The sequence below is a fragment of the Nomascus leucogenys genome, chromosome X, assembly GCF_006542625.1.
Source record: "Nomascus leucogenys isolate Asia chromosome X, Asia_NLE_v1, whole genome shotgun sequence".
In the NCBI taxonomy this organism is placed as follows: Eukaryota; Metazoa; Chordata; class Mammalia; order Primates; family Hylobatidae; genus Nomascus; species Nomascus leucogenys.
This window is the reverse complement of record NC_044406.1, coordinates 38,591,652-38,613,619: the sequence shown is the minus strand read 5'-3', so window position 1 is coordinate 38,613,619 and position 21,968 is coordinate 38,591,652. Positions and strand designations below refer to the sequence as shown.

The following is a 21,968-nucleotide window of genomic DNA, read 5'->3' as shown; positions in this document are numbered from 1 at the left end:
AGGCAGAGGTTGCAGTGAGCCGAGCTTGTGCCACTGCACACCAGCCCGGGCCACAGTGTGAGAATCCATCTCAAAAAAAAAAAAAAAAAAAAAAGAACTGTGTGGGGGTGCACATTAAACAAGTTTGGCCAGCAGCTGACTGTTGTTAAAACTGGTGATGGCTATATGAGGGAGCACTGTAGTATTTTACTTTTGCATATAAAATTTTCCATAATAAAAATCTAAAAATAACAAAAAAATAAACTTGAAGTGGTTCCCACTGGCCAAGGATGAACAATGTGAGCATCAAGAAGAAAAATGGGGGCCAGGCGCGGTGGCTCACACCTGTAATCCCAGCACTTTGGGAGGCTGAGGCAGGCGGATCACGAGGTCAGGAGATCAAGACCATCCTGGCTAACACAATGAAACCCCGTCTCTACTAAAAATACAAAAAATTAGCCGGGCGTGGTGGTGGGTGCCTGTAGTCCCAGCTACTTGAGAGGCTGAGGCAGGAGAACGACGTGAACCCGGGAGGCAGAGCTTGCAGTGAGCTGAGATCACGCCACTGAACTCCAGACTCCGTCTCAAAAAAAAAAAAAAAAAAAAGAAAGAAAGAAAGAAAAATGGGGCCGGGTGTGGTGGCTCATGCCTGTAATCCTAGCACTTTAGGAGGCCAAGGCAGGGGGATCACCTGAGGTCAGGAGTTCAAGACCAACCTGGCCAACATGGCAGAACCCCGTCTCTACTAAAAATAAAAAAAGTTATCTGGGCATGGTGGTGCATGCCTATAATCCCAGCTACTCAGGACGCTGAGATAGGAGAATCACTTGAATCCAGGAGGCAGAGGCTGCAGTGAGCTGAGATCATGCCATTGAACTCCAGCCTGGGTGACAGAGTGAGACTCCGTCTCAAACAAAAACAAAGAAAAATGGGCCAGGTGCAGAGGCTCACACCTGTAATCCCAACACTTCAGGAGGCTGAAACAGGAGGATCACTTGAGGCCAGAAGTTCGAGACCAGCCTAGGCAACATAGTGAGACCCTGTCTCCACATTAAAAAAAAAAAAGAGAAGAAGAAGAAGAAAAATGACTCCAACAAACTGAAACATGAAAGACATCTAAACATTGAAGTTTCTTTTTTGAGACAAGTTCTCCCTGTCACCCAGGCTACAGTGCACTGGTGTGATCTAGGTTCAGTGCAGCCTCAACCTCCCAGGATCAAGTGATCTTCCTGCCTCAGCCTCCTGAGTAGCTGGGACTACAGGTACATGCCATCACACCCAGCTAATTTTTAAAAATTAGCTCTTGGGCTCAAGCGATCCTCCTGCCTCGGACTCCCAAAGTGCGGGGATTACAGGCATGAGTCACCACACCTGGCCAACATTTATTTATTTATTTTTTGAGACAGGGTCTTGAACTATTGACATTTTGGGTCAGGTAATTCGTTGCTGTAGGGATTGTCCTGCGCACAGTAGGATGTTTAGCAGCATCCCTGATGTCTACCCACTAGATGCCAGTAGTAACCCCCCACCCCAGTTACGACAAGTAGGCGTGACAAGAGTATCTCCAGACATTGTCATATGTCCCCTGGGTGAACAAAATATCTACCCTCTCAATGAGAACCACTCCTATAAAAGATAAGGACTTAAAAAAAAATAGTAATACCACTATTACACTTAAAAATATTAACAATTCCCGTGGCCGGGCACAGTGGCTCACGCCTGTACTCCTAGTACTTTGGGAGGCTGAAGCGGGCAGATCACGAGGTCAGGAGATTGAGACCATCCTGCCTAACATGGTGAAACCCCGTCTCTACTAAAAATACAAAAAAATATTAGCCAGGCATGGTGGCAGGCACCTGTAGTCCTAGCTACATGGGAGGCTGAGGAAGGAGAATCGAGTGAACCCAGGAGGCGGAGCTTGCAGTGAGCCGAGACCACGCCACTGCACTCCAGCCTGGGTGACAGAGCGAGAATGTCTCAAAAAAAAAAAAAAAAAATTTCCCAGTCTGGATTTGGCTAACTACATCCCTGTGCATTTTTTTTTTTTTTTTTTTTTTTTTTTTTTGAGACGGAGTTTTGCTCTTGTCACCCAGGTTGGAGTGCAATGGCACAATCTTGGCTCACTGCAACCTCCACCTCCAGGGTTCAGGCAATTCTGCCTCAGCCTCCCAAGTAGCTGGGATTACAGGTGTGTACCACCATGCCCGGCTAATTTTTGTATTTTTACTAGAGACGGGGTTTCACCATGTTCGCCAGGCTAGTCTTGAACTCCTGACTTCAGGTGATCCACCTGCCTCGGCCTTTCAAAGTGCTGGGATTACAGGCATGAGCCACCGCGCCTGACCCTCATGTGCTTTTTTAACATTCCTCTGGCACCAGTGTTTCTGACAGTTGGTGGATATAGAAGCTTGATCAGATCCACGTTTGTTTATTGGCAAGAATACTTCATAGCTAATGTTGAACACTGGTCAATTTTAACATTACAAGGAAAGTGAGAACTGACATCAGGTGTCTACTGATGTGATGCAGAAGGAAGTTCACAAGTACACAACACCACCTATGATATATTCTTGCCAAAAAAAAAAAAAACTTGAATCCAATCAAACCCTAGATTTACCTACCAGTTTATAGGAAATACAAGGAATAGAAAAAACATGTTCAGTAACATCAAGGGGACATAATCAGCCAAATCTAGAATGCAGACAATTCTATAGCACCAATGACCCAGTTTCTTCCATAGATAAATAGGAAGGAAAAAAATAAAATAAAAACGAAGAAGAAAATATTATAGACTAGCGGAGACCAATTTTAACATATGGACCTTACTGGAATATTGATCTAAACACATAAACTGCAAAAAAAATAAAAAATAAAAAAATGTTATGGGACTTTCATGGAAATCTAAACATTTACTGATTGGATGATATTGTGGGGTTATTGTTAAATATTTTCAGGTATAATATTATGGTTGTTTTTCTTAAAAGTTCTCATATTCTAGAGATACATGCTGAGGTAATTATGGATGGAGTAATGTCTAGAGTTTTCTTTAAAATACTCCAATGGGGGGTATAAAAAATAAGATTGCTTAACTGTTGAAGCTGAGTGCCTGAGGTTCATTATTATCATTCTCTTTACTTCCATATGCTTGAAATTTTCCATACGTTAAAAAAATCAAATCCTCCTGAATATGATGATTGAAACATATCATAAACTATTTAGGAGGCTCCTGTAGTTGGCTATGTGAGATGAAAGTGGCCTGCATTAGAGACAGTGGAAACAAAAACCAGAATTCAATAGATATTTAGGGCCAGGCGCAGTGGCTCACGCCTGTAATCTCAGCACTTTGGGAGGCCAAGGCGGGTGGATCACCTGAGGTCAGGAGTTCAAGACCAGCCTGACCAACGTGGTGAAACTCCGCCTCTACTAAAAATTAGCTGGGCATGATGGCGGGCACCTGTAATCTCAGCTACTCGGGAGGCTGAGGCAGGAGAATCGCTTGAACCTGGGAAGCAGAGGTTGCAGCAGTGAGTTGAGATCATACCACTGCACTCCAGCCTGGGCAACAAGAGCGAAACTCCGTCTCAAAAAAAAAAAAAAAAAATATTTAGGAGGCAGAATCCATAGGGCTTGGTAATTAATTGATTATGTAAAGTGAAAGAGGGAGAAGTCAAGGATGAGGCTCAGATTTCTGGCTGAGCATGTGAGTGGCACTGAGGAGATGGGTAAATATGGGGAGGAAGGCTAGGGTTTGAGGTACCTGTGGGACCTAGCATAGAGACTGCAGCGGAAGCCATGGAAGTAAAGTGATACCCAGGATGAAAGAATGCCAGGCGAGGAGGAAAGAGTCCTGAGGAACACCTGAGGTCAATCTGTTCACTGTACTGAAGTCTCTTCTGTGTGTACCTAGGCTTAGCTTAGTTATATACACACATAGAAGGGGAAAACTGATAGCAGGCAAGGGCACAACTCGGGGTATGGGGTGGGGAATGTGCATATGTCTGTGTGTATATATGAGGGGGAGATCCTGCCTCACAACTCAATCCTCCCACCCTTGCCAGCTTTCCCCTCTTTCCAGCCATGGTCTCCACAGAGCCCCCAGATGGGCTGACCCCCTCTCTGGACAGCTAGGAAGATGGTCCCACTCCCACCCAACCCCCAACCCCACCACACCCCTGTGGTTGATCCTCACCTTCAGATCCTCACACAGATCACCGTAGTCAATCTCAATGAGGGCCTCTCGTGCATAGATACTGGAAATTCTCTGTGAACCACTCACTGAGTCCTCCCCCTGGGAGCTACCCTGCAATGGCAACGGAGAGTCAAGTGGAGTAGACTGGCCATGAGAGTGCACCTCTATAGGGAGCTCCTTTGCAGCCTTCCATCTTTGAGAAAGCACCTTGCTAGAAAGCACCATGGCAGAAGGAACACAGGCTTTGCAGGCAGAATGACTCAAGTTCAAAATTGAACTCTATGGCCAGGTGCAGTGGCTTGCACCTATAATCCCAGCACTTTGGGAGGCCAAGGCAGGTGAATCACTTGAGGTCAAGAGTTTGAGACCAGCCTGGCCAACATGCTGAAACCCTATCTCTACTAAAAATACAAAAATTAGCCAGGAGTGGTGGTGCATGCCTGTAATCCCAGCTACGTGGGAGACTGAGGCACAAGAATCACTTGAACCTGGGAGGCAGAGGCTGCAGGGAGCCAAGATCACGCCACTGCACTTCAGCCTGGGCAACAAAGCAAGACTCTGTCTCAAAAAAAAAAAAAAAAAAAAAAAAATGGAGGTCTACCACTTACTAACATTGTGATTTTGGGCAAGTCACATTCTCAGATCCTGAGTTTCTTCACCTGTAATGTGGGGATAATGCCTGTCTGGCAGGTCTGTGGTTAGGATTGGGGTAATTATGTCACATGCTACCATGATGCCCAGAACATTTCTGGTATTCAAAATATTTTACTGAATTAAACTGAAATGCCATTTGGAAAGTGAGGAGGGAGAAAGATACATGGGACTGAGATATATAACCAGGTCTAAGACAAGATATTAATATATGCAAACCTCTCAGTTAACATTTCCCATCCTCTTGCTACAAATCTTTGCTTCCCCTGCTCCTCTTTGGCTAGTATCTCTGGTTTTCCTATAACTAAACTTCCTCACCTCTGCATTGCTAATGTCCCTTACCCAACCCTCTCCTGGCCAATCTCCCTCACTGCAGCTAAGCTATCATCCTCAGGTCCCCTAGCTTTCTGTCTTCCTTTGCTCTTGGCTAATGTCCCTCAATTCCCACTCCTACCAATTTCTGTCACCTGCTGGAACTAATATAGCTCAGGTCCCTAAGGTTAATGAATTACTTCATTCTTTCCTGGCTCAACTCTCTCACCACCCACTCACTGGCTTGCAGCTCTACTCCCAATTCAACTTCTCTCTCACACCAAAGCCATTATTACCTTTCACCTCACCTGCCTTCACCACTGCACCTTGCCTCATCTCTCCTGCATCCCTTTTCACGTCCCTTCACCATCTATCTGCCCACCATCTTTCTCTCTCTCACTGCCCTTACTGGTCACTTTCACTCCCCATCCCTGGTTAATGATGTTCATAGCCCACTCCCACCACCAGCCACAATACTCACCTCTTCCTGACTAATATCATCCATGGTGCCTTTTGACAGTGGCAACTTAATGTCCTGCATCTTACAGGCCTGCAGCAAGTTGTGACGGTCACTGCGCTTCTGTTCAAGCTTGGTCTCAATGGCTGTCACCTCCTTCTGTAAATGGGTCATTTCCCTAAAAAAGGTCCAGGGGCTAGGTGAGACCCAAATCTGGCAGGCTGCCTGCTCTATCTACGTCCTCCCACCCCAGGCCTGAACCCACTCACTTGTTGGCGCCCCCCAGTTTCTTACGAATCTCCTCCATCTCATGATTCTTGTCATTCACTTCTGACTTCTTGGCCAGATGCTGATTCTTCAGGTCTTGTAGCTGAGCCATGGTCTCATCTATGATCTTCATGTGTCTTTGTTCCTCCTGGTCCCAGCAGTGGGAACAGGACAATAGGTGAAGACTTTCCCCATCTTACCCTGGGATATTCTCCTGCTCCCACCCTTCCAACTAGGCAGTTTATTGGAGCCACTCGTCAATGAGCTTTGCTTTCACACCCCCATCACCCCTCAGCCTCCTATCTTTTTTAAATTTGGTTGTCCTCTCCCACACACCCCAATTTTACAAGTTATCTAGTATATGTAGAAAAGTATAGAGAAAGTAGTAAGGAGGGAATCACTCACAATCTCATCAGCTAGATAATCAATTAACATTCTAGCACATTTTCTCTCAGCATTATTTACAGACAGCTTTATAGAGTTGAGACTAGATTGTAATTAAAACTCTGTATTCTGACTTAATGTTATATTTGAGCATTTTTTTCTACATCAAAACTTTGTCATATGCAGTATGGTAACATTTGTTTTTTTTTTTTTTTTTTTTTTTTTTAAACCCACACAAATAATACTGTGCATTTCCTATGAATACACATATGTAAATGTACAAGTATTTAAGTAAATCCTTAAAGGGTCTGGAAGAATCACCTCTGGCAAGAGGAAGGGGACTAGGATGAAGAGTGGTCAGCCAAAGGGGATTGTGGCCTTACGTATAATGTTCTGATTTTTACAAAGGAAAATTTTTGTTTTCATTTTGATCTTAAGTCACATAAAGGGGGCCTGGTGGAGTGGCTTACATTTGTGATTCCAGCACTTTGGGAAGCCAAGGTGGGCAGATTGCTTGAGCCCAGAAGTTTGAGACCAGCCTGGACAATAAGGCAAAACCCCGTCTCTACAAAAAATACAAAAATTAGCTGGGTGTGGTGGTGCACGCCTGTGGACCCAGCTACTTGAGAGGCTGAGGTGGGAGGATCATTTGAGCCTGGGAGGTGGAGGTTGAAGTGAGCTGAGATCATGCCACTGCACTCTAAACTGGGCGACAGGGCAAGACCTTGTCTCAAAAAAAAAAAAAAAAAAAAAAAAAAAAAAAAAAAATCACATAACGGGGACATATCTGCAACTTACTCCCAAATGGCTCATAAAAAATAATAAGCATATATATATAGAGAGAGAATGCAAAAGATAATGCGGCAACATGTTGATGACTGATGAATCTTGGTGATAGGTAGATAGGAGTTCTTTGTACTGTTCCTTGCAATTTTTTGCAAAGTTGAAAATTATTTCAAAATAAAAAGTAAAAAAATTACATATATGTAATATCCCAAATCATCTAGGTATCTAACTTGTCTTGCCTCAGGATTTTACTGCCCAAGCTACAACTGCATTTAAGATTACAGACACCAGGCCGGGCGTGGTGGCTCACATCTATGATCCCAGCACTTTGAGAGGCAGAGGCAGGTGGATCACTTGAGGCCAGGAGTTCCAGACCAGCCTGGCGAACATCGTGAAACCCCATCTCTACTAAAAATACAAAAAATTAGCCGGGCGTGGTGGCGGGCGCCTGTAATCCTAGCTACTCGGGAGGCAGAGGCAGGAGTTATCACTTGAACCCGGAAGGCAGAGGCTGCAGTGAGCCGAGTGCTATTGCACTCTAGCCTAGGCAACAAGATCAAACCTGAGTCTCGAAAAAAAAAAAAAAAAAAAGATTTCAGACACCAAAGAGGACTACTTTAATCATCAGGGGTTAATGAAGAAAACACACAAACAAGCAACAAACATAGGCAGACATAAGTCAAACAATAAGTTCAAACTAAGAGAAGGCCAAATCACCTCAGCAGGGAATGCTGTAAGGAACAAAGGCTTCATAGTAGTTTAAAGAGAAAGGGTGTGAGAAAATTGAGTCATCACACAATACATGGTGGCACAGGCATGCTAAACTCAAAAGAACTGAGCTGTAGCAGTCAGTAGCACAGTCACACTGTGAAGTCACCAGGTTTCAGCAAAACATCATCATTTGTTGCACTGAATTTACATGGTCAATCTAAATTTTGCTCACTTTGTCAGTATTTAATTTTTAACTTTGTCTTAGCATTTGGTTAAGTGTTCTAAGTATATATATTTGTGTATACTTAAGTAACATCACGGATTTAAGGAAACACTGGCAATCTTAGGGACTATTTTTCCTTTAAAAAGGGTCTGTGTATTACTAAAGTTTGAAGACACTACATAAGTAATTTTACAAACGTAGCATGATTTGCTAAATTCCCACTTTCCAAGGGGCACTGAGTAGTTTCCAATTTGGAACTATAAATAATGCTTGTTATAAACATCAAAGTGTTCGCATAAAGCTTTGCCAGCATTTTGGATGATCTCCTCAGGTATTACTGAGTTACAGGGTATAAATGCATTGTGAAGCTTCTTGAAGGATGGTGCCACATTATGTAAGAATACTGGTCTCCTGGCCAGGCACGGTGGCTCATGCTTGTAATCCCAGCACTTCGGGAGGCCGAGGCAGGTGGATCATGAGGTCAGGAGTTCGAGACCAGCCTGGCCAATATGGTGAAACCCCGTCTCTACTAAAAATACAAAAATTAGCTGGGCATGGTGGCAGGCGCCTATAGTCCCAGCTGCTTGGGAGGTTGAGGCAGGAGAATGGCGTGAACCCGGGAGGCGGAGGTTGCAGTGAGCTGAGATAGTGCCACTGCACTCCAGCCTGCGTAACAGAGCAAGACTCCATCTCAAAAAAAGAAAAAAAGAGTACTAGTCTATACCATGGCTGGTATTGAGCATTGTGTCCTTTGTTTTTACATTTTCCGTGATGTGCTAGAAAATACATTGTATTTAACTGTTGCTTTAATTTGCGTTTCTTTAGTAAGATTAAATTATTTGTATGTGTTTAGGGACTATTTGAAAGTCTTCTTGAACTGTTTGTGACACTTATCCATTTTTCCCGTTTAGGTCTTGGTATTTTTCTTATTGATTTAGATGAGAAATTTCTAAGTTGTGGACATTATCCTTCTGTCTGTCGTATTTCTTCCCATTTTTCCTCCCAGTTATTAGTCTATCTTTTAATTCTTTCCTTCCTTACCTTTTTGAGCTTTTCTATCTCATTTTCATCTTTTTTCACAGTCTGCTCCCACATGTGTACTTTATCTTGGTCCTCCTTCAGTTGGTTCTTTTCAAAATCCAACTGAATGCCCAAGCGAGTCTTCTGATTCTCAAACTCCAAACTGTGTATAAAGGTGGGGGGAGAATAACTCATAATCTCATCAGCCAGAGATAACCAATGTACAAAATCCAACTATGGGAAGAAAGGGAAACTAGACCCAGGGCTCAGGGACCCAGAGTTACTGATTTTCAGTCACAGCTTGCTTCATCCATCCATATGCCCATAAAACGGTCCCCTGAAGCTGAAGAACTAAGTTCCTCAGCCTAGCCCTGTGGACATGGCATAAGGCAGGGAAGATTCGGCCAAACCTTATTTATCCCCCTTTAAACACTGAAGACCCCAGCGCCCTCCAAGTTCCTATAAGGAGGCATAAAAGAGTCCATCTGATTCCACCAGCTATGGTAATTCCTATTTATTAGGCTTCTATGTACTTTACATATATTATCTCTAATCCTTTAATCAACAGCTCTGCAAGTAGGCATTATTATCCTAATTTTACACATGAGGAAAACTTAGGCCAAGAGGTAAAAGACCTTGCCCAAGGCCACACAGCTAGTCAATGGCACATGTGAGACTGAAACCCAGATTTAACACCAAAACCCGGGCTCTTTCTAGTATACCACCACTGCAACATAATGTAGTGGATTAAGAAGATTGGCATCTCAACTCTGCCACTTACTAGTAATGTGATTCAGGCAAGTTGGTTATACTTTCCAGGCCTGTTTCCCCCATCTGCAAAACGGACATAATAATAGTACTTACCTTAGGGTTATTGGGAGATTTTTAAATGAGTTAATATGTATAAAGTCCTTAGAACCACACCGGGTCCACGATAACTACTCAATCAATTTTAGTTACCATTATCACCAGGTATATTGACTGTACTCAGCTTACATTTGTCCAAAGGCTTCAACTACAGCATCTCAACTTCTGCCCCAAGGTCCCAGAACCTCTTAAAGGGCAGAACTTGGATAGTACAAAAACATGGAGAAAATACTGGATTCCTGCTATTGTCCTCCTTTCCATCTCTCAGAAACACAAGAGTATGCAACCAGCATACACAGGCACCGGCAGGCCAGGCAGGACTAACTTCCAATTGCCCTCTCCAACTCCCAATATGGTGTGACAGATGCTGCCAGATGTCATGCTAGCAGCTTAAACCTATTAGCCACTATAATCCAAATGAAATGTAACTAACTCTGTAATTTTGAGCTATGCAATTTTATATCCAATCTCCTAAGTGACTCATAAAGGCCTCTGTGATCCGGCCCCTGCTGACCTCTCCGCCACTCCCCACCTTCTTCCTGACTCTGCTTTATGCTCCAGACATTAAAAACTACTTAGTATCCAGAACAAGGCATGCTCTCTCACACCTCCAAGCATGCTGTTCTCTCTGCCTGGAATTCCCTTTTTCTGTCGCTGCCTGGCTGGCTAAATCCTACTCACTCTTCAGGTCTCCAGTCATCACTCCCTGTTTTGTAAAACCTTTCCTGACGGTTCTGATCAGGTTCCTAGTTTCTATTACACTTTGTTGGGTTCCTCCCTTTTTAGACTTCAGGTGCAGAAGCAAGTTAATCATATCCCACACTTCATAACACACTTATCATCACTGCCTGGGGAAGACCCTTCCCTTGTCCTCTTTGTTTCAATCCCCAATTTCCATTCCCATTACCTTCCCTACTGTGAACATGCACCACAAAGTGACATACACACATGCATTCCTTAAAAATGCATATCCTTGTAAAATGTCTTAGTTCTAAAATTTACACAAATCGACTGTGTTATAAATTTTATTCTTTTTTCTGGTCAATACCAGGTTTATAAGTTATCCATTACTGTCCACAAATCTAGTTCTTGCTGTGAACTCCCACACAGTATTCCAGTCTATATATTCATTTGACTTATGCTTCCCCCAGTAATGGCCATCTACATTGCCACCAGTGTCCCACTACTACAAGTTATGCCAAGATGAATGACACTGAATATGTATCTCTTTGGGACCCTATGGCAAGACTCTCTCTGGGATATATACCCATAGGTTATATATATATGTGTGTGTGTGTGGATATATATATATGTGTGTGTATATATATATATATATATATATATGGATATATATATGTGTGTGTATATATATATGGATATATATATGTGTGTGTATATATATATGGATATATGTGTGTGTATATATATATATATATATACACATATATATATATATATGGATATATATATATATATTTTTTTTTCCACATACTACACAGGACATCTATAGATTTCCACCTATACTGTTAAGACTTTTTAATTTGCATTTCTCTGATTAAGAGGTTAGACCTCAATTCCTATGGTCATTAGCCACTTGAACTTCTCTTTCCATGAAAGCCTATCTATATTCTTTGCCACTTTTTTTTTTTTTTTTTTTTTACTTTTTTCATTGCATTAGGTATCATAAGTACTTTGCCACATTTCTATTGGGTTTCTTGTCGTTGTTTTTTATTTTTCCTGTTGTTGATTTGCAGTTCCTTGAAAATTTCTTCAGTATTTTGTATCTACCTTAATTACACCATTGATCACACTGTCCTTAAATTGATGTTTCCCCCAGTACTCTATATGTTTCCTGAGGAAAGAAACAGAGTCTGATTCAATTCTATATCCCTTGAGACTGGCTTGAAGTAGGACAGCAATGAATATTTACTGTATGGGCAAAGGGCTAAACTGCTAACTGAAGCCCAGGGTACAAGGGATGACCTCCTTCAGCAAAGACTGTGTTGTGTTCATCTGTCTTACCTCCATCTCCCTTGTCCCCCTTCCGATACCTAGCACAAGACAACCTGGCACAAGGTAGGTACTCAACAAAGGTTTGTTGAATGAATGAATCAACTAAAGTGAGGAAAAATGAGAAGATTATTTTCTTCTGGCTATTGTTTCAACCAAGAATTTCATCTCCTGCCTCCCTCCACCTCACATTGCCCATTATGATAACAACAAAAGCTACTATTTCTTGCTCTTAGTAGATGATATGTAAGCTGTTAAATACCTTTTAAAAAGGTAAAAAAAAAAAAAAAAGCCAGGCGGGGGTTGGGGCCGGGCGTGGTGGATCATCCTGTAATCCCAGCACTTTGGGAGGCCAAAGCTGGTGGATCACGAGGTCAGGAGTTCCAGACCAGTCTGGCCAGCATGGTGAAACCCCATCTCTACTAATACGAAAAATTAGCCAGGCATGGTGGCGTGCACCTGTAGTCCCAGCTACTCGGGAGGCTAAGGCAGGAGAATTGCATGAACACAGGAGCCCAGAAGGTGGAGGTTGCAGTGAGCCGAGATCATGCCACTGCACTCCAGCCTGGGTGACAGAGCAAGACTCCATCTCAAAAAAAAAAAAAAAAAGGCTGGCAATCTGGCTCACACCTGTAATCCCAGCACTTTGGGAGGCTGAGGCAGGAGGATCACTTGAGCCCAGGAGATCAAGACCAGCCTGGGCAACATGGCAAAACCCCATCTCTACAATAACAACAAAAAAAAAAAAAAAAAAAAAAAAAGAAAAGAAAAATTAGCTGGGCGTGGTGGCAAACATCTGTAGTCCTAGCTACTCAGGAGGTTGAGATGGGAGGACCACCTGAGCCTGGGAAGGTCAAGATTGACACTGCACTCCAGTCTCGGCAACAGAGTGAGACCCTGTGTCAAAAAAAAAAGATCATTTCACCTGACCCTCCCAACAATGCCATGAGATAGGTATCATTATACCATTTTGCAGATACTGCAGCTTACAGAAGTCGAGTCACTGCCAAAGATAACGAGTTGTGGAGCTGAGGTTGTAATCCAGGAATCAAGTTTAGAGTTGGCACTCTTAGCCACTATAACTATGCCATACTGCCCTCCTGATTTCTGTTAAGGCCTACCTACATAAACTCACATAGTTCTAAGAGCTGACCCTTGCCTATGACAGCATCTGGTTTTCCAACGATGTCAAGCTAGAGGCTCAAGGGCATCCCAATCTCTTACCAATCCTCCCACCTACCGCTTCTTGGCGATTTCATTCTGCCGTTTCACCTTCTCTTCCTCAAACTCCCGGATGTTGCGCACACCAATTTCCCGACAAAACTCTTCAAACACCTCATCCTCTACCTGAGAAGAGAAGCCAGGGAGGGCATCGGCCCTTTTAGTCTGTCCTGTTTCCAGTCCCAGTCCTGCCCTGACGCACACGCTGGCATGGCCCACACCCTACCAACCTGGTTCATCTTCTCCTTCAAGTCTTTCATTTCCCTCTCTCGGCTCTGAATGATCCTCTTGATATCATTAATGCGAGGCCCAAAGTTGGCTAGCTCACTCTCCAGCTTGGATTTTTCCTACAGGCAATGGGTTGAGAGGACAAAGCAGACCAGGCTCCTTGGAGAAAAAGCTACCTTGACTGCACTGGCCCCACAGTCAGGAAGGGCTAGCTCTCCACAACTGAGAGAACCTGGCTTAGCACTACTGCCCTAGTCAAGTCTCCATGATGTTGCACTGAAGCCATCACATGGCTTCTTCCCTGGCATCCAGTTCAACCAGCTTCAATCCACAGGGCTGGGCACACAATAAACATCATTAGGTATAGGTCCCAATCTTTGATCTATAACCCCTGGGGGCAGAGTTGTTTCAGAATTCAGTTTAGATTTTTTGAGTTTAGAAAAAGACATATAAATACACACACTACATATAAAATCTCTAGGGCAGTCTGGGGAAGTACTCAATTAAAAAAAAAAAACAACACATGAATATACCTAGAACAGTACCCTCCCCCTACTCCCCCGCCACTACCACAAGCAGGGACTGAAATGCCCATAGCTCACTTTCAAAAATTCAAATGTGTTGAATGGATAAATTATGCTAACAATAGCACATAACATAAACTGAACACATAGTAGTCTTAAGCACTTTACATGTTAACTCATTCAATAATGACCCTATAAAGTAGGTATCATTTATTTATTTTGAGACAGAGTCTCGCTCTGTCACCCAGGCTGGAGTACAATGGCATGATCTCGGCTCACTGCAACCTCCACCTCCCAGGTTCAAGCAATTCTCCTGCCTCAGCCTCCCAAGTAGCTGGGATTACAGGCGCCTGCCACCACGTCCGGCTAATTTTTTGTATTTGTAGTAGAGACAGGGTTGGCCAGGCTGGTCTCCAACTCCTGACCTCAGGTGATCCACCGTGCCCAGCCGAGTAGGTATTATCTTAACTCGCATTTCACAGATAAAGATGTGAAGGTTGACACTGAGAGGTGAAATTACTTGCCTAATGTCATACTCAAGGCAGAGCCAAGCTCTGAACCCCTGGCTGTCTGACTTTATGCTATATTTGGCTCCCTGCGGCAGGCTGGGAGGAGACAGGGAAGTGAAACAAGTTCCCCACCCCCAGAGAAACCTAGGCCAGGAATGTGTGGATGGCCTTTGGAGAACAGGGCTGAAGGCCAGGCCCCACCTGCAGATTCAGGGCTAGATGTCGTGTCTTGGTCTGTTCTAGGTCACTCTGGGAGTACTTGAGCCGCATCTGCAGTCCATGGGCCTGAGACTGCACCTGACGCAGCTCTGCCTCTTTCCGTTTTGCCTTCATCTGCTCCTGAAGGGAACAAGAAAGAAGGGCTAGGTGGTAAGGTGGTGGCTGACCTAGGCTTAGGACTCCCACTGCTAAAAACAGCACCGCCTGTGGCTTACTTTCAGCTCCTCTGTCAAGCGCTCCTTCTTCTCTTTCAACTTGTCTACTGCTTTCTCATCCCAGCGCCGCGCCTTGGCCTTCAGGTCACTGGCCCCACCAGAGATCACTCCTGACTTCTGGAATAGGGTTCCATCCAGTGCCACTGTCTACACACAGCAGGGGGAAGAGAGAAGAGGGGGAGAAGCTGAACAAATGAATCTCCAGTACTGAGCCTGTCCAGCTCCAACTTGGGCAAGGGAATCCACACCTTGTGGCGCTGGTGGCCTCCAAAGGCAATGCGGCGGGCATCCTCCACGTTGTCACAGACAAGGGCATTGCCACAAGCATACTGCAAGGCCTTTTTGATATGAGGTGGCTCATAGCGAATCACATCAATCACTAGCTTGGCCCCCTTCAGCTCCCGGAGTTTCTCATCTGTAGGCTTCACCTGTGGGGAGAAGCTCAGTCAGTGGCAGAACACAAACTCAGAGTACTAGAGGAGGGGCCCTTGAACACTGGTCTGACCCAATCCCCAACAAGCCTCACCTCCAGGTAGTCAAGAGGCAAGAAGGTCTCAGGCTCCCCACGCTGCTCCTTGATATACTGAATACAGTCCCGGCCTGTCTTCTCCGAGTCCACAATAATGGCATCCATGTTCTTGCCCAAAACCTTGGTTACAGCAATCTGATACTTCTTTTGTGTGGGCTGGCATAGGTCAATGAGGCGGCCGTACTGAGTAAAGTAAGAAGGGAAAACTGAAGTATGAAGCTTTTGGGAGCTGGCTCAGGAATCCGAATTCCCAGTATGGAAAGGGGGACAGACTAGAATCTATATCGTGAATGCAACTGTATTGCCTAGTGGTTAAGATAACCCAATACCAAGCATGGTGTTGTGTGTTTGTAATCCTAGCTACTTAGGAGGTTGCAGTGAGACGATAGCTTAAGCCCAGGAGTTCAAGACCAGCCTGGGCAACGTAATGAGACCCTATCTCAAAACAAACAAAAAAGACAACCCACTAGCTCTGTACCCACGTAACCCTACCCTATCTCAATGGGACTGTATGGACTGAGGAGGAGGCAATTGCAGACTAGCTTGCTGTGTGCACTCTAGATCAGCACAGTGGCCAATCCTAATGTCCCTTCGAAAGGTGGAAAAGTTGGGGTAAGAGAAGGGAGGTAAAGAAATGAATAAATGAGTTATGTAATGAGGGAAACTCAATATTACATTAACACCTCAAAAGAGGTTCAGAGCAAGAGATGATATTGTCTCTTAGCACAATTATCCCAGATGCCTGAAAATGTGAAGCTGTGTTTGCTGAGAACACTCCTGGTTTTGGAACCTAACAAGATTGAATAGAAGCCTGCAAACCTGATGGCCTCACCCTAGCAGACATTTTCATATGACATGATCATGGACTAGACTAATTATTAATTAATGACTGCATGGGATTCTAGTAATGTGCCAGTATCTTTCTACTTTTTTTTGGTGACGGAGTCTCACTCTGTTGCCCACACTGAAGTGCAGTGGCGCAATCTTGGCTCACTGCAACCTCCACCTCCCAGGTTCAAGTGATTATCCTGCCTTAACCTCCCGAGTAGCTGGGATTACAGGTGCCTGCCACCATGCCCGGCTAATTTTTGTATTTTTAGTAGAGACGGGGTTTCACCATGTTGGCCAGGCTGGTCTCGAACTCCAGACCTCCGATGATCCGCCCGCCTCCGCCTCCCAAAGTGCGAGGATTACAGGAGTGAGCCACCGCTCCCAGCATCTTTCTATTTATTACATGATTGTTCTGATGTAAGGGATCTGTGTTTGAAGATCAAAGTGGACTGTGGTTTTATGAAATATATATTTAGTCTTCTACCCCCGAGTTCCTGACACACAACTCCTAAAACCCTTAGAATCTCGGGAATGAGCAGTGTCTTTTGTATGTTAATGAGATGATTATGGTTGGAGGCCCATAGATAGCTTCTGGATAGGGGCTGGTTACCAGAAAGACCAAGGCAGGATTAGATTTGGGACTCTTAGCTCCACCCCCGCAAACTTCAGGAGGGGAGAGGGGCTGAAGGTTGAACTGATCACTGATGGCTGATGATCTGATCAATCATGCCTACATAATGAAGCCCCTGTGTGGGGGTACCTGGAGGGTGGCTTGCCCAGATTGGGCATGGAAGCTTCACATCTCTTCCCCCATACCTTGCCTTATGCATCCATCTGGCTGTTCTCTGTATCCTTTGTAATATCCTTCATCATAAATGGGTAAACATAAGTAAAACATTTTCCTGAGTTCTGTGAGCTGCACTAGTAAATTAATCAAACCCAGGGAGGGATTCTCGGGAACTGTAATTTATAGCAGGTCAGTCAGAACCACAAGTCACAACCTGAGACTTGCAATTGGCATCTCAAGTCTTGGACTGAGCCCCTAACCCACAGGATCTGATGCTATCTCCAGATGAATAGTGTCAGAGCTGAAGTGAATTATAGGTCACCCAGCTGGTGTCTGCTGGAGAATTGCTTGGTGTGTGAGGAAAAACCCCCACACTTCTGGTGTCAGAAGTGAAGTGTTGTGCTGGTTGTGTGAGAGTAGAAAAAACACTTTGGTTTTTTCCTATCTCACAGAAGAACACAGCCCCCATGCTATAAAGGAAAAGCCTATTCTGGCTCCCAAGCAATGACTTCAGGCAGTCACGTCTGAATCCAGAATCATCTTTCTAAACCTCACATTTACCATTTTACAGACCACCACCACCCAGGCACTATGCCAAATATTTTATATATATTATTTCAAATTCTCACAAGCACTTAGCGAAATAAATCTGGCTGGGCGTGGTGGCTCACGCCTGTAACCCTACCACTTTGGGAGGCCGAGGCAGGCAGATCACTTGAGGTCAGGAGTTTAAAACCAGCCTGGCCAACATGGTGAAACCCCGTCTCTACTAAAAATACAAAAAAATTAGCTGGGCATAGTGGTGGGCACCTGTAATCCCAGCTACTTGGGAGGCTGAGGCAGGAGAATCACTTGAGCCTAGGAGGCAGAGACTGCAGTGAGCCGAGGTTGTGCCACTGCACTCCAGCCTGCATGACAGAGCGAGACTCCATCTCAAAATCAATCAATCAATCTCTTTTACCAGTTCCCTTCCAGCAGCCTCCAAAATCAAGCCTGGTTCCCTAAGAACTATCAGATTAAGGGGGCAGGGACTGACTCTAATCATACTTATCTCCCCAGCAGTGCCTAGAGAAGTGATAGGGAAATATTAGTGGAACCAAACTAAGTTGAACCCAGGTATGGGATAATATTCAGGGAACCTGGGAACTCAGGATTTGGTGAAAGAGGCCAAAAGATCAACAGATCTGATAAAGCTCAGGGTGTCCCTAAAAGCTACTGGGCCAGTTAATACATGCCAAGGGAGCCCATTTAGAAGACTGCACAGAGCTACTTCCTGGGAGAGTAATTCCAGCCCCATGGCCTCACCCGCTTCCAAAATCTTTCCTGGTTTTCCAATTGCCTCCCAGAGGCATAGATATAGCAAGACAAAACCTCCAGAAAGACGCAATTGGTATGATGAAAAGAACATGATTGCCTAGTATGACAGGTTGAAAAATTAAAAACAAAAAAGAACATGAGCTTAGGAGAACAAGTTGGGTTTGAACTGCAGTTCTTCCTCTTAGAAGCGGTGCTTTTTTAAACCTCTCCGAGCCTCATTTCCCCCAACAATAAAAATGGGATTGGCAACCCTGTCCTTACAGGGCTGCTGGGAAAATCGTGTGACAGTGAGTGTAAGTGCTCAGGAAATGAGTTCCCTCTCTGCTCTTACCACAGAGCCAGGGTAAAGGCGCTTGATGCTTTCCATTATCTCTGCCTTTCGCTGCTGGCGGCTGCTCTCCTGGCGGTCGATGCGGGCATCCCCTAGCTGCTCCATCACCTGGTTCAGCTCCTTATTGATTTCATCAATACGCCGCTTGGCCATCTCCACCTCCTCTGTCAGCTCCCCCTCTAGCTTCTTCTGCTCTTCTAGGGACTGCCTACAAAGTGAGGGCACACAGGAGTTACTCCTGCTGGTGAGAAAATACTCCTGGCTCAGAGAGCTCTGGGGGTCCTGCATGAAGAGGGGCAGGTAGGTAGGGATCACAGGAACAGGCCTGGAAGTAAGGGGGACAGTTGCAGAGCTACATACTTGCTAGTGGTGATGTATTCCTCCAGTTTCTCAATCCGCTTCTGATTCTCTTCAATTTCCCGCAGCTTTTGCTTGATCTTAGCCTGGGAAACAAACATATTCCATCATCAGGGGCTGCACAAGTTTACACCAAGACCATGGGGGCCCTAGATAACACTCCTTATGTGCCCACTCATCCAAGAGCCCAACAGTCCAGGACAATCTGTCACTAATATAGGAGGCCTACTAAAAAGCAGACATAGATGGTGTTCGGTTTGAACTTCTAACTGATGATGGGGGCCTCCCAGAGCTCCAGAACCTTTCACAGGTGTTGTACCCAGCCAAGGCATCTTCTTCACCAACCATGGAGGCTCAAATCAAGATAAAGCTTCACAGGCCTTTCTGTACCCGTTTCCTCATCTGCAAAATGTGGGTAATCTCCACTGCATAGAATACACATTAAGTGCTTAATATAGGGTTGCTATTAATGACTATCACATTCTTTTTAAAAAATTTTTATTATTTTTTAAAATTTGAGACAGGGTCTCACTGTGTTGCTCAGGCTGATCTCAAACTCCTGGCCTCAAGTGATCCACCATGCCTGGCCAACATTCTTTTAAATATTTAAAAGTGCTTAGCAGAATGCCTGGAACACTGTACACTCCTGGGACACTGTGACAACTTTCTATCATTGTTGTTATTACTATATTGATATCAGGGAGGCAGTAAGTGAAGTATATTTGGTAAGAGTGTGGGCTTTAGAGCTACACTGCCCAGGGTCTGGTTCTGATACTTAATAGTTATGTGAGTGACCGGGCGTGGTGGCTCATGCCTGTTAATCCCAACACTTTGGGAGGCCAAGGCAGGCTGATCGCAGAGGCAGGCAGGAGTTTAAGACCAGCCTGGGCAACAAGCAGGAACCCTGACTCTACAAAAATAAAAAAATTAGGAGGCCGAGGTGGGCGGATCACTTGAGTTCAGGAGTTCAAGACCAGCCTGGTCAACATGGTGAAATCCCATCTCTACTAAGACTACAAAAAATTTAGCCAGGTGTGGTGGCACACACCTGTCATCCCAGCTACTCAGGTGGCTGAGACACAAGAATCACTTGAACGAGGCCGGGTGCGTTGGCTCACACCTGTAATCCCAGCACTTTAGGAGGCCAAGGCGGGTGGATCACCTGAGGTCAGGAGTTCGAGACCAGCCTGACCAACAAGGTGAAACCCCCGTCTCTACTAAAAACACAAAAATTAGCTGGGCATGGTGGCTGGTGCCTGTAATCTCAGCTACTTGGGAGGCTGACGCAGGAGAATTGCTTGAACCCGGGAGGCAGAGGTTGTAGTGAGCCAAGATGGTACCATTGCACTCCAGCCTGGGCAACAAGAGAGAAACTGCGTCTCAAAAAACAATAAAAATAAAAAAATAAAAAGAATCACTTGAACCCGACAGGCAGAGGTTGCAGTGAGCTGAGATCATGCCACTGCACTCCAGCCTGGGCAACAGAGTGAGACTTTGTCTCAAAAAAAAAAAAAAAAAAAAAAGTAGCCAGGCATGGTGGCAAGCACGAGTAGTGCTGGATACTCGGGAGGCTCTGGTTGGAAGATTGCTAAAGCCTGGGAAGTCGAGGCTGCAATGAGCCATGGTCGCACCACTGCACCTCAGCCTGCATGACAGAGAAAGACTCTGTCTCAAAAATAACAATAATCTTGTGACCTTAGGCAAATTACTGTGTTATAATTTCCTCATTTGTAAAATAGGGTAATAGTAGCCATTCCATAAAGATAATCATAAATGAAGAATTAAATGAGTGAACACATGTAAAGAACATTGCCTATCACACAGTAAGTGCTCAACAGATGTGAGCTATTGTCATTATCATTAAGATTATCATGGCCAGGCGCAGTGGCTCAGGCCTGTAATCCCAGCACTTTGGGAGGCCGAAGTGGGTGGATCACAAGGTCAGGAGTTCGAGACCAGCCTGGCCAACATAGTGAAACCCTGTCTCTACTAAAAATACAAAAATTAGCCGGACATGGTGGCACGCGCCTGTAGTCTCAGCTACTTAGGAGGCTGAGGCAGGAGAATTGCTTGAACCCGGGAGGCAAAGGTTGTGGTGAGCTGAGATCACACCACTGCACTCCAGCCTGGGCAAGAGCGAAACTCTGTCTCAAAAAAAAAAAAAAAGACTATCATTACAGGTTGGGTAACTCTAATCCAAAATGCTTGGGATCAGAAATGTTTCAGATTTTGGATTATTTTGGATTTGGGATGCTCAACCTTTATCCTTTTCTGTGGACCATCATCCCTAATCTTATAACTATAGCCCACCTCTGTCTCTACTTTCTTCCGTTCTTCCAGATCCAGACGGTCCTGGTCAGCTTTCTGGTCTCGATTGAATTTCTCCAGCTCCTGGGCCAGGGTAGCTGCTCTCTTGCTGGCTTCTTCTTTCAACCGGTGGTATTTCTTCACCTGTGTTAGGGACAGGGAAGGAGAACAGGGATGACCAAGTCAGCAGATGTCAGCCCAGGGATCTCCTCCCTGCCAACCCCTTCCAGAGCTTACCTGATTCTCCTCCAAGGTCAAATCTCTGCCCTGACTCTGACTCTCTTCTTCCATCCGTTCTTCAAACTCCTGCCGGGCCTTCTCCACTGACAGCATCTCCTTCTCCAGCTCGTCCATGTCACCTTTACGCTTCTTGTAGTGCTTCTGAGCATTCTGCAGAGACTTCTTGGCTGCTTCCAGCTTCTTGATTTTGTGGGAGGTGTTCTCCTTGGCTTTGATGTACTGAGGCCGCTTCTGGTTCAATTCTGAGTCCTTCTCCCTTTTGCCAGAGGGGTGGGGGAAACCCGTGAGCATTATGGAAGAAGGGAGGGTTCCCAGGCTTTTCACCCAAAGGAGAACTTGAGCCCCTGAGCCAACCTCAGGGAATTACTTAAAAGAACAAGGGCGTGATGCCCCACAGATCCTGAAAAAAAGGAGCAGTCTGACTACTCCCTGAAAGGTATGACTTCAGCCTGGCATTCCAGCCACTCCATAAGGCAAAGCTACCAACTCTGCCTCAA

General features: G+C 44.9%; 1 protein-coding gene across 1 annotated transcript in view; it reads right to left on the bottom strand.

Annotated features, from left to right (window-relative positions):
* Positions 1-21,968, bottom strand: part of SMC1A (structural maintenance of chromosomes 1A) — a 48,221-nt gene that overhangs the window by 16,254 nt on the left and 9,999 nt on the right. Inside the window, exons 6-19 of the mRNA XM_030806770.1 lie at positions 21,469-21,727; positions 21,235-21,375; positions 18,928-19,010; positions 18,568-18,775; positions 15,299-15,484; positions 15,021-15,200; positions 14,773-14,919; positions 14,540-14,677; positions 13,308-13,424; positions 13,097-13,203; positions 9,001-9,142; positions 5,858-6,003; positions 5,613-5,766; positions 4,169-4,279 (exon numbers count right to left, since the gene is read on the bottom strand). Of these exons, the coding sequence (XP_030662630.1) occupies positions 4,169-4,279; positions 5,613-5,766; positions 5,858-6,003; positions 9,001-9,142; positions 13,097-13,203; positions 13,308-13,424; positions 14,540-14,677; positions 14,773-14,919; positions 15,021-15,200; positions 15,299-15,484; positions 18,568-18,775; positions 18,928-19,010; positions 21,235-21,375; positions 21,469-21,727 (2,119 nt within the window). The remainder of the gene's footprint in view (positions 1-4,168; positions 4,280-5,612; positions 5,767-5,857; positions 6,004-9,000; positions 9,143-13,096; positions 13,204-13,307; positions 13,425-14,539; positions 14,678-14,772; positions 14,920-15,020; positions 15,201-15,298; positions 15,485-18,567; positions 18,776-18,927; positions 19,011-21,234; positions 21,376-21,468; positions 21,728-21,968) is intronic.